The sequence below is a fragment of the Phalaenopsis equestris genome, unplaced genomic scaffold, assembly GCF_001263595.1.
Source record: "Phalaenopsis equestris unplaced genomic scaffold, ASM126359v1 Scaffold000691, whole genome shotgun sequence".
In the NCBI taxonomy this organism is placed as follows: domain Eukaryota; kingdom Viridiplantae; phylum Streptophyta; class Magnoliopsida; order Asparagales; family Orchidaceae; genus Phalaenopsis; species Phalaenopsis equestris.
In genome coordinates this window covers 335,150-349,857 of record NW_018165131.1, presented here as the reverse complement: position 1 = coordinate 349,857, position 14,708 = coordinate 335,150, and the positions used below count along the sequence as shown (strand labels likewise).

Below are 14,708 nucleotides of genomic sequence, written 5' to 3'. Positions count from 1 at the left end.
TTTAAATTCGACTTGTGTTAAGAAAGGCAGAGGTAGACCTAGGAAGACTTGGGCTTATTATATAAAAAATGATCTTAATTTACTAGAACTAAATGAAAATATGACACTAAATAGGACGCAATGGAGAAAAAAGATTCATGCAGCCGACCCCACGTAGTGGGATTAAGGCTTTGTTGTTGTTCTATCTTCAGGCAGCTTCATTGATTTGAATACCAAGTTAGACCTTTACAAAATTTATGACCTATCTTGAGGGGCAGTGAGGAATTTAAGTTTTCTAGTTTAGTGTTATCCTCTTTTTTATGTCATATTTCTTTCTTTTTTGTGTTATTTTATCTTTGGTAAGTTATAATGATTACAATTAAGTCGTTCCTTATCAGCTAAGGAGAAGTGGCTTTACACTTACAGTTCCTTATCAGCTAAGGAGAAGTGGCTTTACACTTAGAGATCAATAATAATAATAATAATAAATTTTTTAGGGTCGATTCGAAGGGAAGCGGTCATCTTAACGATTTCATTTAAGGAGACAAATGCCTCTTTCAAACCGGACGAAACAAAAGAAAGAAACATAGAACGAGATCGAGAAATGGAAAAGAATGGTGCTGGAGAAGGACCAAATCTTAGTCAATTGTGTGTGGGTGCCTACAAGAGGATGGACGATGCCAGTGTATGCTTAGTATGAGTCTTGGTTCGAAGGAGAAGGGAAGAAGAGCCATGCTTTAGCCAAGCAAAGTGGAGGTTTGCATGCATGGGAGGCTTTGACACTGCGTGTTGGCTGTCTGAAGGAAAAGAGGAGCATCATGCATTAGAGGGAAGCAAGCAACTTTGAAGTGTGCAAGGGATCATGTCATCACTTGCACGGATTGGGAGATGATGCTGAATCAAATGCTAGGCATCTAATGCATAATAAGGAGCATGCCTCGTGCACATTCTAAGCGTGAATGAAGAAGCTCGTGCCCTAGTGTGCGAGAAGCTCGCGTGCGTGCGAGATATAAAAGAGCCGAGCCATGCCTTTAGTAAGGTAAGGGTTTAAGTTTTCAAGTTATATAACATGTTTATTTAAAAATGTTATTATAGTAACATTATTTTTTTTATGAATTAAAAATTGATAACATAAGTGAAAGTTTGGTGGGAAGGACTATCGATCTAGGCAAATTTTAGTAAGGTAAGAGTTTGAGTATTTTATTTATATAAGTTATTTAGTTTATTTAATTACATGCTATTAAGTTGGTATTAATATAATTAAATGAATTAGCTGTTAAAGGAATTTTGATTCAACAAGTTAAGACTTTGGGATTGTGGTTTGTGCAAATGAGGTAGAGATGAAGAGATGATAATAAGAGGAAGTAAATTGGAGGATTAAGCTTGTAAGGAGGTCTTTGAAAGGTTAAAGGTAGTAATTGCTATTTTATTTACATTAAATTCAGTTCTTTTATTTTAAATATTCTTTTTGTTTTTACATATTAAAAACACCTTTACAGCCGAAAGAAATTAAATGAAAAATAAATAATTATTTTATGATTTTCGACTCGTTTGTTTTTTTTTTGTTTTGCATTAAAATGAAAAATAAATGAAAGTGATGGTTTATAGGAATGAAATAATTGTAAATAAAAATTTTAATGTTAAGTCTATCTAGAATCACTCCTTATGGGATTAGCAGAAGATGTTATTTTACTCATGAACGTAAAATGTAATGAAAATGGTAAAGGTGTATCTTTGTGGTATAAGTGGTAAATGCATGCTTTTATGATACAAATGGTAAATATTATACCTTTATTGATACATTTTAATGGAGCTCATGTGATTGCTTCTAAAATTACAAGAAAAATGGGAAATGAAAAAAATTTATTGATTAGTTTAAAGAAGAGGTAAGCGATAACATGACAAATACAAATTTCATAAATAAATTTTAATTGTTTGATCAACATGTTCAAGTGAGAAATCATGTTAGGTTTTTGCATAATATTTAAGGTATGATAAAATAGTAATTATTCCCTAAATTGCTTAAACTTAACCTGCGTATTGGCTTGTTTATTTTTTTTGTATGTTATATCACTTTTACTGTATTACTTGTGTTGTTGTAGCTGATTGGATGGTATTATATGATTTATTAGAAGATTGCTTACATGTGTGATGTGGATTTAGTAGCTCTTTCTTATATGAATGTTATTGTGGATTAATATTAATGTTTAAAATGTCTTTCATTGTCCGTCTGTCCGTACTCACTTTAGTTAATTCTAAGCTCTCGAGCTAGGTCATGACATATTCTTTAGGGTTTGGATACCTTTTAAAAAATAATGTTAAAAGAATATTATAAAGCAAAACTACTTTTATTATTTCCCTCCCTCATGCAATCTTGCTCTTCTCATGCTCTTAGTCTCATGTATGGCTAGACCCCTTGACTTTGACATCTTCATCAGTTGTCTCTAGCCCACCGGTGCTGGCGTTTCCTTTCTAGCCACAACCACCAATGTGTCATTACCAAGGGACACATTTCCTCTTCCTCCTCCACATCTCTTCTTACCAATAACTATATAACTTTTTTCCTTTTAAAACATTAAAAATTCCCTTTATTTATTTAGATTTTTTTTCTTTTCTGATTAGCTGCTTGTTCCAATTCTCTTAAAATTAAAAATTGTTATTATTTCTTATTTTGATATCTTATTTTACTTTATTGTTTTTCATAACACTTCTTCCTTTATAGTTTGATGTTAGGATATTAGTATATTATTTGATATTTTACAATTTATTACGTTTTATTTTAGGATATTAACATATTATTTTTTTTGTGCGTTAGCATGTTAGGTTTTGAATTTGTCATTTTATTTATTTCATATTTTGATGTGTATAAAATACTTCAGACATGGGCAATTTATTTATTTTAGGGCTTACATTTTAGAACATCTTGAAGCTTACACCTTATTTAACGGATGAAAAAAATGCCTAAATGTTAAATTACTTAATTTTAAATCTTCATCTTCACTGCTGTGTTTTGACCTGGTTTAATGAAAGGAGATCTAAATGAGCTATTTTGGAGATTTTGTGTAGGAATTTAGTAGCAAAAGCTTTCATGCCATCTATATCTTTTCTTGTATATTTTATTTTTTCTCCGTTGATTTTTGCCAATTGCTCTTTTTATACTCATTTCATTTTCTTATTATAGAAAATAGCTTTTAAAAATTAAGAATTTTTATTAATAGATTACCTGAGATATTGCTCAACCATTAATTTTATTTGATTCGTTAGTTATTTTTGATTTTACAGGTTAAATTGTGGTGTGATTGCCCATTTTGGCCTGATGACGGGATGTGTCGTCTTCGTGATTGTAGTGTTTGTGAGTGTCCTGATAATGAGTTCCCTGAGCCATTCAAGAAGCCCTTTGTTGGGCTTTCATCTGATGATCTCATTTGTCAGGAGGGGAAACCAGAAGCTGTTGTGGACCGCACACTAGATAGAAAAGCTTTTAGAGGGTGGGTTGAGATTGACAATCCATGGACAAATGATGATGAAACGGATAATGGTAGTTTGTCAATTCAGTGTCATTTACTTTTTAGTATTTTCATAATTATTATCACTTTTCTAGCGTGAAGGTTTTATTTCTGTTTTTTTGGCAGCGGAGATGACATATGTTAATCTCCAACTAAACCCTGAACGCTACAGCGGTTATGTTGGTCCATCAGCTAGAAGGATATGGGATGCTATTTATACTGAAAACTGCCCACGATGTTAGTTCTGTGCAAGTTGTGCTCATCTTCATTTCTACTTATTATTTTTAAGTTAAAATAATTTTTTTAACTCGTGCCATGGAAAATATTTGGACAGTATTGACTGGTAAGAACTGTGCATAGATACAAACATCTCTTTAGTGTTTATGAATATTGAAGTATAATCATTTTATTGATATATCGAAGAACGTTGCACAAATTTTGAATTCTAGTCACTAAAATTAGCATTAGTTTTTGGGGCATCAGAATTTTCCTTAAATTTATGCTTGTAATACTTGAGGGCAGTAAAATCTTGCTCGATTCCTTTCTTTAAATGTAATCATAACTCAGAGAAATTACGGACAGGTTACCAGAGGATATTTTAGGTGTGCTCTTAGTTGCTTTAGTCCCCTTTTGTAGCTACAGAAATGTAGTAGGATGATAACGAGGAACTATACTAGGATGTTGGTTTGTCTTTGTATGCAATCTGCAATGTTGAGTGCCATCATCTTGGTTATTTTGATTTTATTCTTGAAAAATCTATGCTCAAGCCTTACTGAAATCTTCTAATCGCTTTCATACTTTGTCAATGCAAACATAGATTGATCGAGTTTAAATATGGTAATTGAATCAATCAATTTACAAAGTTTGAATATGCTGGCAATTATATTTTGCCTGAAAATTATCTAATTTACTTTAGCATGTGGAAATTTTGTTAAAGTTACAATATTTTCATTCAATTTTTTATTTGTCCTTTGTTATTGCAATAGTATTTTCTTATAACATTTTTGACAAATATTTATATGCAAATCGCTTCTGTTTTCTAAAAGCTAATTTTTATGGTGAATTTAGCAGAATATCTGATATGACATCTTTTTTATCACATGTCTATTTGCTTCTATATGTTTTGGTATACTAGTTTGTTTTTTTCTTATATAAATGTTATTTTTCAGAAAATATTCAATAATTAAAGGAATCCTCCGGGCTGTCTTAAAACATGATTTATTTTAATTAAATTCCATTTTTTTAACAAAAAGAGACATCTTAAATGGGCCTGAATTTCCCCTCATATTAACATTTTTTCTTACTTATGCCAGCATAATCTCTTTATAACACCTTAGAGTTAAAGTTGTGAGCACAACGAAGTTTAGTTTGTTTTTTTTTTGTTTTTTGGCCTTCTTTAAATGATCAGCTATATGGCATGACTTGATCTATGTGGAGAAAAATACGATTGTGCTGTTTCTTTTGTAATATGTATAAGAAATTTTTAATACTATGCTTCTTCAGTATTAACTTTTGTTCTTGCTTTTACCTTAGATTCTTCAGGAGAAATTTGCCCAGAGAAAAAAGTTTTGTTTAAGTTGATTTCTGGATTGCATGCTTCAATCTCAGTGCACATTGCTTCAGATTATCTTTTTGATGAAGCTACAAATATGGTAGTTACATTAATTTAAGCTCAATAATCTAAATCGCTTTGAAATCCATTTTTATTATATAGATTACCAAACATCTACTTTTCTGCAAAATTTCAGTGGGGACAAAATTTGGAGTTGCTGTATGACCGTGTTTTGAGATACCCAGATCGTGTCAGAAATTTATATTTTACATTTTTGTTTGTTCTTCGGGCTGTAACAAAGGTAATTTTTTTCTTATAATGTTTCATCTAAAATTATATTATCTCTAAATTGAAATATAAATGCCTGCATTTTACTGAAGATCACGTAGGCACACTTAATAGCACTATTATATGTCCCCTTAGATATATTTCATAAAAAAAATTGTTCATTTTTTAGGTATTCATGTCTACTTCACTACTGCCTGATTTATGACGTACATTGTGTTGTGAAAAAATGACGGCAATAAAGCGAAAAATCGGATCTAGAAAAATCGCAAAATAGAAAAGCACAACAGAAATATACAAATTTTTGTGGTTCAGCAAATTGACTATGTCCACGAAAATATACAAATTTTTGTGGTTCAGCAAATTGACTACGTCCACAAAATTGCAGAGAATTTTATTAGCTTGAGGATTACATACACCCATCAATCACCTCGACGATTCCAAAAAATCTCTCTTCCTCTCTCTCTTCTTCTCTCTCTCTATCAGAGAGCCACTATAGAAGAAGAAGCCTGGGAGAACAACATCTGCGATTCTTTCCTGCTTGGAGTTCGGTCGCAGAAGCGAGAGATATGGAATCCAATTTCTTCACTCGTATATGTAGCACCCAAGGGAGGAGGGAGAGCCATGCAATTTTAATTCCAAAACTGTAAGCAACACCTTAAGCCTAGATTAGGAAGATCTGAGCTTTTAATTAATGCACTAGAAGCACCAATTAAGACATGCCTTTTTGGCCCACAAAGGAAATCTTTATTTGCAAATCCAGAAGAAGCAGACGTCGAGAGAATTTGATTTGCGAATCCAAGGGAAAAAGCAGCAATGCATTAAGGAAATATTTGAATACATTTAAATATAGTCCATAATTGCAAGAACTCTCCAAAAAAGAAACAGTGGACTGGGCTCCACCTTACTTATCAATTCTCCCACTTGGAGACTGGGACACTGACTGCATCATCCATTGACTGCACCGTCTTTTTTCCTCAAACGTGATATTCTCCACCTCTGCAACTCAAAGCCCTGGTTTTTATGTCGGAAATCAGCTGAAGTCGAGCACAACTTCAGCTTCTCACGAGTAAAACCCTTAGTTGACATATCACCGTCAATATAACCTTGTACCACTAAGCTCTTTCCTAGGCTACTCCTATATCTAATTATAACTCCTACTGTATGAGCAATATCTCGCCCCTGCTGAAATACTTTTTCAACAGGTCCAGTCTTGTACTTCTTACTGCCACCAAACGCAGTCTTCACCCGTTACACCCACTTGTTGTGCACTGCCTTTTCCCCTGGTGGAAATTCTATTAGCTCCGAAGTCTGATTTCCTGGCAGAGAATCCATCTTCTTCATAGTCAGCTCTCACTTGCTCGAATGAATCCATCTTCTTCATAGTCAGCTCTCACTTGCTCAAATTTTCTCCCACTTGCTCGAACTTTCATCATGCAAGATTTCTTTATGGCTTTGTGGTTCTCCACCATCTGTCAGTACAAGATCCAGTTTTCCTGCCTTTGGCGCTATGCCATTTTTCAGGAAACTGATTTTCTTCTGCTTTCCCATAATGCACCTCCGGCTCATGTGTTCACGCCTGAGTAAACATATAGCCATATATAGTGTGTTAATTTTCTTACCCTGAGTCAGTAGTAATGCTCCTTTGATAACATTCCAAGTGCTATCTGAGAATACTACTGAATGACAACCCACATTGAGCTGCCCAACAGAAATGAGTTTTTCTTCAACTCAGGAACGTGTCTAATTTTTGTTGGTCGCAGAAGCTAAATATATGGAATTAAATTCCTTCACTCGTATATATAACACCCAACGGAGGAGGGAGAGCCATGAAATTTTAATTCCAAAACCGTAAGTAGCACGTTAAGCCTAGATTAAGAAGATCTTGGCTTTTAATTGATGCACTAGAAGCATCACTTAAGACATTCCTTTTTGGCCCACAGAGGAAATCCTTATTTGTGAATTCAGAAGAAGCAGACGGCAGGAGAATTGATTTGCGAATCAAAAGAAAAAATCAGCAATGCATTAAGGAAATATTTAAGTACATTTAAATATATTCCGTAATTATAATAATTCTCTAAAAAAGGAATAGTGGTCCGGACTCCACCTTACTTAACCATTCCCCCACTTGGAGACTGGGACACTAGCCGCACCATCCACTGGCTGCACCGCCCTTTTCCTCAAACGTAATGTCTTCCACCTCTACAACTCAAAGCCCCGGTCTTTATTCTAGAAGACCAGCTAAAGTCGAGTATAACTTCAACTTCTCAAGAGTAACACCCCCGGTCGATATGTCAGCACCAACATAGCCCTGTACCTCCATGCTTTTTCCCGGGTTACTCTTGTATCCTGCCTCAGTTGAAAGTCCTTTTCAACAAATCCAACCGTGTATCTCTAACTGCCATCAAACACAGTCTTCACTCGATACACCCACTTGTTGTGCAATGCCTTCTTCCCTGGTGAAAATTAAGACAGTTCCCAAGTTTGATTCCCTGACAAGGAACCCATCTCGTCTTTCTTGGTCAACTCTCACTTGCTCGAATTCTCATCTTGCAAGATTTTTTTATAGCTCTCACTCATGTGACCAAGCCTGCAATGTCACAGATCTGTTGTGCTCTTTGTAATCGTAGTAGCAACAATGTTGAGTAAACCAATATTCATATATAGTGTGTCAGTTTTCTTACCCCGAGCAAATACTAATGCTCTTTTGGTAACCTTTCAGGTGCTATCTGAGAACATTACCGAATGACCACCCTCATTGAGCTAGCTAATAGAGATGAGGATTTTCTTTAACTCAGGAATATGTCTTACATTTTGCAAGGTCCATTTGCTTTAGTTATATGTGCAATATCAACGTTTCTCATCCCTATCACGTCAAGAGCTTTTACATGAGCTAGATGTACCTTCCCAAAGTTGCCTACACATAATTGCACACAAACTCCCGGTGGTAAGATGTATGGAATGAAGTCTTTGAATCCAGTATCCAGTCATTAACCGAACAGTGAACTGATAGTTATAATGCATTATGTATTTCTTCAGTTACCACATTTGCACTATTATTCTTCTTTTTCTTATGATTCATGTAGTTCTTTTTTATGTGGCCAACATTGCCACAATTCTAGCAGGTTGTATGCTGATCAAACTTTGATTTTGATCTTCCTATGTTTGAGTTCTTGTCCTACGATATCCCTTTGTAATCAACAATCAGTGTCGAATTCGAGCCCGAGGTCTCGCCATAATCTTTCTTGTCACCTCCTCGGGCAATATCAAATCACAAATATCATCATATTTCAGTTTGGATTACTTGCAGAACTTCTAAATGTCATCATCACGGCTTACCAACTATTTAACAATGAAACCAACAATATCAACACACGTATCTCATCATCAAAATCAATTTCAACAGATGACAATTGCTGTGATATTAACAGATGACAATTGATTTTTGATAGTATTTAAATCATCAAGATATCGAATAACAAACACACATTTCACCATCTTCAAGTTTAATAACTTTTTCAACAAGTGCACATTATTATTCGTCGATGGTTTTTCATACATATCTAATAAAGCCGCAATGAGATCTGCAGTAGTCATCTCTTTGATAACGTTGTGGAAAACTGATCTCGACAAGGTTAATCAAATAGCCCCTAAAATCTTTCGATCCAACAAGTTCCATTATGTCTCGTCCATCTTCTCCGGTCTCTTTCCCAGTAATGAAAAATGATGTTTCTTCCCATAGAGGTAGTCCTCTATCTGTATCATTCAATAACCAAAATCTATGTCATTAAACTTATCGATTCCTGATGCTATCACATCGTCTTTGCCCATCGTTTTCTTTCAGCCTCAAACCAAAGCTCTAATATCAGTTGTTGTGAAAACAACGACAATAAAATAAAAAATTGGATCAAGAAAAATCACAAAACAGAAAAAACACAGCGTAACACATAAATTTACGTGGTTCGACAATTTGCCTACGTCCACAGAGTTGCAGATGATTTTATTAGCTTGATGATTACATCCGTCGATCACCTCGATGATTATAAGAAATCTCTCTCTTCTTCTCTCCTCTACTCAAGAGCCACTGCAGAAGAAAAAGTCTGGGAGAACAACAACTGTGATTCTTTTCTCCTTAGAGTTCGGCCCCAGAAATCAGAGATATGGAATCCAATTCCTTCACCCGTATATATAGCACCCAAAAGAGGAGGGAGAGCCATGCAATTTTAATTCTAAAACCGTAAGCAGCACCTTAAAGCCTAGATTAAATCTGGGCTTTTAATTAATGCACTAGAAGCATCGCATCAATTAAGACATGCCTTTTTGGCCAACAAAGGAAATCCTTATTTGCGAATCCAGAAGAAGCAGACGGCGAGAGAATTGATTAGCGAATCCAAGGAAAAAAGCAGCAATGCATTAAGGAAATATTTAAATACATTTAAATATATTCCATAATTGCAAGATCTCTCCAAAAAAAGGAATTGTGGACCGGGCTCCACCTTACTTAACACATTGAGTCTGAGTATATTATCTCACTAGGTATTTCATATATTATGGTGACTACAATCCAAATAGAAATGAGAATCCTTTGAAAGGGAAACCAATATTTTAACTAAATTATTTTTTTTTAAACGTATGTTTCATAATACAAAATTTTTATAATTTGATAATATTAGATATTTTGGCAATATGAGCTTCTGCACTTTGTTTTGCTCTTTGCATGCCTTTTCATGCTTCTGTATAATCTCTTTTTTATTTTTTTTTGCATTAACTCTATAGAATTCGTTTGTCATTCAACAAATTGTGATATTACAAGTTAAATTCACAGACTTAGTTATACATGAATTATTCCTTAAACAGTCAACTGTTCAAAATTTGAACCTAACTCCTGCTTATTTTTTCTCCCATCATGCGTATGTGAATGTTCTATTTTTTTGGGCCCCTGTATTTTTCTTTATTGTTTCCCTTTAAAGACGTGAGATTGTGGGTTTAATTTCACATTAAATGGTTATAAATCTCGATAGTATAAAAATACCTAGTAGTTAGCCCTGACAAATTTTACCTTCTCTGTCAAGTCAAGACCTCTGCTCTCTTATCATGCTGCATTTTTTTAAAAATAAATAAAATAAAATCTCAGGCTGCAGATTTTTTAGAACAAGCAGAGTATAGCACAGGTAATGCAGATGAAGACCTGAAAACTCAGTCTCTAGTTCGGCAAATTGTCTTCAATCAAGACCTGCGGGCTGCTTGTCCAGTGCCTTATGATGAGGCCAAGTTATGGCAGGGTGATAGTAGTCCTGAGCTAAAGCCGCAAATTCAGAAGCAATTCAGAAATATCAGGCATGCTTCTAAATAGCTTTGTTTATCATATTGACGTTACATTACTGAATTTTAAAAACATATACAATATCTCTGATTTTATATGCTTTCTGCAGCGCATTGATGGATTGTGTTGGATGTGAGAAATGCCGGTTATGGGGAAAGCTTCAAGTTCTTGGTCTAGGAACAGCATTGAAGATCCTTTTCTCTGTTAATGGTCAGAACCATGCCAATCAGCTGGTATAACACTTTCTTTTATAGTTTTATCTCTTATGATTTGATGTATTAAGTGCGGGAATATTGGTGGAACTTAATTCAAACTTTGAAAACAGAAAATAAACTAGGAAAAAGAAAAAATTCTACCCGCAAAACACAATAATTTCATACCGGTTTACTTAGTTAATGCTATACCCTGTTGCCACAAATTTCATGATGATATATGATGATTGGGTTGTCAAAAATTACATCAATTAATTGTTTCAGAGTAGTTGATAAACCAGCAATGTGGTTATCATCTGGCCAAGAAAAAATACATTTCTACCTTTATGCCAAAATCCTATCTATGAATTGGATTTGCTGAACCATCATCGATCTAATACCTAATTATAACCATTGGAGTGGGCACGAGCTAGCATGGTGGCATTGATCTGGTTATAAGTAGAGGATTCATAGAAATTGAATCAAAATGAGCAATTAGATTGAGCTGAGCAATCACCAGTGAATATCAACTCATGATTTCTGAACAACTTACATAAGGAAATTCTAATAGCTCTTCAAGCAACAGCTCAGAAGCACGAAGCTCTCTATACCTTTCGAATTAGGTTGTTAAGCAGAATGAGAACCATAAATAATTATCTAACAAGATCCAAGCTTTTATCCTTCGTTCTATGATACATAGTAGTTACAGCTAGTTAGAGTTCATTAATTAATCTCAGCACACTAATAAAATTAAATTAGAGAATTTTCTCCATTCTCTCAATTAAGTTAACGATATAACTGTTATAAGGCATCAACAATAAATCCCTAAGGTAAACACTTGGGTGTATGATGCCGCTCTACTTTTTGCTGCAATGATAATTTCAATTATCCATGTGTACATTATCATTAAAAGTTTTTCCCACCACCATTTAATTACTGTGGTAGAGCAATAATGAAATAAAATGTGCTCTTACTTGCCATCTTATTATTCGAATTTTTTGTCTTGGTACAACATTGAAGATTATTGTCTATGAATGCACTAATCATGTGAATTGGTGGGTATACCTGTTTGTCAATAATTTCCTCTAATGATGGGATGCATCAAATTTTGGGAAAGAGGTGATACACATCGAAAGCTAAAAGAATAAAAAAAGATCATTGCGTAGAAAAACAAGAATTTTATATGGGTTCCCCTAGTTGATGACTACATCTTATTTCCACTGCTATAAATTTTACTGTGAATTGATTGTTAATATCTGTTGTTTTGCTTCAGTTGCAGTTGCAGCGGAATGAAGTCATTGCGTTAATAAATCTTCTGAACAGGTTGTCGGAGTCTGTTAATTTTATACATGAGATGGGTCCATCTGCTGAAAACATAATGAAAAGAAGGCCATCCTCACAAGCAAGGCAGACTCCCTCATAGCAATTTGAAGAACAAAACAAAGTATACTTACGGCAGGTCCTTTCTCAAGTAACTCTAGTTTTTTTATCTCATAGTAGTCCACATCAGGCGTTAATGTGCATCTTTTTTTTTTTAATTTTATTATTTTTTTGTAGCGGTATATCTCTTGCAAGTAGGACACAAACCCCTATTTATTACTTTCAGGATCAGCAAACTAACACATGATTTTTTGTTGTATGTAGATTAATTGATACAGACTGTTTGATCAGTAGCTGCTGGAAGAGTGAATTTGTTTAGGATACGCCAAACCATTTTCAACATGCATCTTAGTATATTATAGCATTGGGGGTGTATGCAAAGCCATCCGTATAGGAGTAACGTAATGCGGGAGAACTACTTACTGTTCTGAGTGACAGTTTTCATTATTATTAAACTTTATGTAGCCTTGCTTTTGAACGTTAATGAAGCAATTCATGCCATTTTCAGTGAAAGAAAGGATCTGATGGGCTAATTTTCTCTTTTATTTTATTTTATTTTATTTTTTTGCAATGAGAATGAAATAATGAAATGTTCTAACAATTTGTAAGTACATTATTAATGTGCAAACATTGATTTGATTTTTCTGATATTTTTTCACTTAAATTACTTGAATTCAAATGCACCTTATAAATTTAGTAATCATAACTGAAGGCTCGTTATGAAATTGTATGTAACGACCCAACTCAATGGAGTGGATCTTACATTCAATCTGTATCACATATCTGAATGTATCATAGTAAATTATTTGTAAAAAATAAACATTTATTATAATGAGAATCTCCATTTGTACTAGCCGCATTTCAAAACTCAAAGCCGCTCCCAATGGAAAGGAAAATAATTGCGTTGTAAGACGTGCGCAGAGTTGCGTAACCTACAGATAGGTTACAGGGAGGGTATTGGGAGGTTATAATTGCGTTATACACCATGTAATCTCCTTGTAACCTAACTGTACCTTCTAGTAAGTTTCACGCTTCTGTTTTTATATATTTGTAGGTTACAAAGAGGTTACAGGGGGTATAACACGGATATAATCCCCCAATACCCTCCCTGTAACTTATTTGTAGGTTATTAACATATGCAGCTCTGCGTGCGTCTTACGTACGCAAATTTTTTCCCAATGAAAATATATGCAGTAAGCAAAGTATTGAAATTAATTTATTTTTTAGATTATAGTAGTAGTCAGAGTTTAAAAAAATTAATTTAATAATAATTAGAATTGTACTAATCAGTCCCAAATTCTTTATAATATGTTACATTTGCCCAAAAGAGAATTATTACATGGTGAGTAGTTTTCTTGCCATCTTGCTATCCAGAGCTACCTTTTCTTTCAACGGAAATCGGCAATAAGAAGTGTATTAAAGTGAAATAAAGTATAATAGATATAAAGAAGTGTATTAAAGTGAAATAAAGTATAATACATATCTAAAAGATAAATCATGTTTCTGAATTATAATATGTGCATGAATATACAAAAAGTTCAATGTGAATGTAGTAACAAAATCTAATTCGTTAATTTAATGTTAACTAATGATTATATAAAATAATTAGTGAGATCATAATTATTGATGCCCCAATCTCCTTCCAAAGAAAATGAAAATGAAATTGAGATCGAGGCAGTTTACTGTGAGGTTTCGGATCAATTTTTTAGAATGCAAATAAGATAGTAGATAAACTACTATACAGAGATTCTTACCTCATTTTGTGATGATTTTAAAATATGGGGTTTGAGAAAATCCCATTGGCGCAAGCCTATGTGGTTAATTACTCTTGCAGATAATGGAAGAACTCTTATGATTAAAGCTAATTATTTGGTGCTAAATATCAAGACTTGGCATAAAGTATCGACGAATTTAGGTTTTGAAATTACTAATTTATCAATATATGCTTAGAGTAAATGGTGAGGGGAATAATGATGAACTCGATGCATCGTTACCTTGATTCACTGAATGGTTCTAAGATCTCATAATTATATTATTTTGGTTTGTCGTGATCCTTGATCTATTTAGTAAGAGAATGTAGTTAACTCAACCTGGCAGAAGAATCCTTGTCAGTAGACATGTGTTGTTTTGTTAAAATAGAAACTTATAGATTTAGGGTGGATATTTGTACAAGGGACTAATTTATGTCGAGCATAGATTACAGAGGACTAGTTACCCTATCAACTATACCATTTGATCCGCAACTCAAAAGGGTAGACTACCAGTTGAGAGCATATGGGCTATAATCACAATGTAAGAAGGCTCTAATGGTAATCACCTCTTTTGTGAAATTATCAAAGCCAAATTACACAAATAAATGACTTGAGTTATTTACTTTCTTCACATATTATTTTATAAATATAGTAATTTGTTTGATAAGATATTGACACACTGTGAGCTTAAGCTAACATTAAGTTTGTTACCCTTGATAAATGGTAACACGTGGTGGATGA

At 33.8% G+C, this 14,708-nt stretch overlaps 1 protein-coding gene across 5 annotated transcripts in view; it reads left to right on the top strand.

Moving 5' to 3' along the window:
• LOC110030265 (endoplasmic reticulum oxidoreductin-1-like) overlaps positions 1 to 12,741 on the top strand; it is a gene marked incomplete at its 5' end in the record, with an annotated part of 78,798 nt that extends 66,057 nt beyond the window's left edge. Inside the window, 8 exon segments of one of the 5 annotated variants that reach the window (XM_020732894.1) lie at positions 3,262 to 3,517; positions 3,612 to 3,722; positions 5,019 to 5,137; positions 5,234 to 5,338; positions 10,457 to 10,659; positions 10,755 to 10,878; positions 12,110 to 12,243; positions 12,481 to 12,741. In XM_020732894.1, the coding sequence (XP_020588553.1) occupies positions 3,262 to 3,517; positions 3,612 to 3,722; positions 5,019 to 5,137; positions 5,234 to 5,338; positions 10,457 to 10,659; positions 10,755 to 10,878; positions 12,110 to 12,243; positions 12,481 to 12,535 (1,107 nt within the window). In that variant the 3' untranslated portion in view covers positions 12,536 to 12,741. 5 annotated transcript variants of the gene reach the window in all.
• Between the last annotated feature and the right edge of the window lie 1,967 nt (positions 12,742 to 14,708).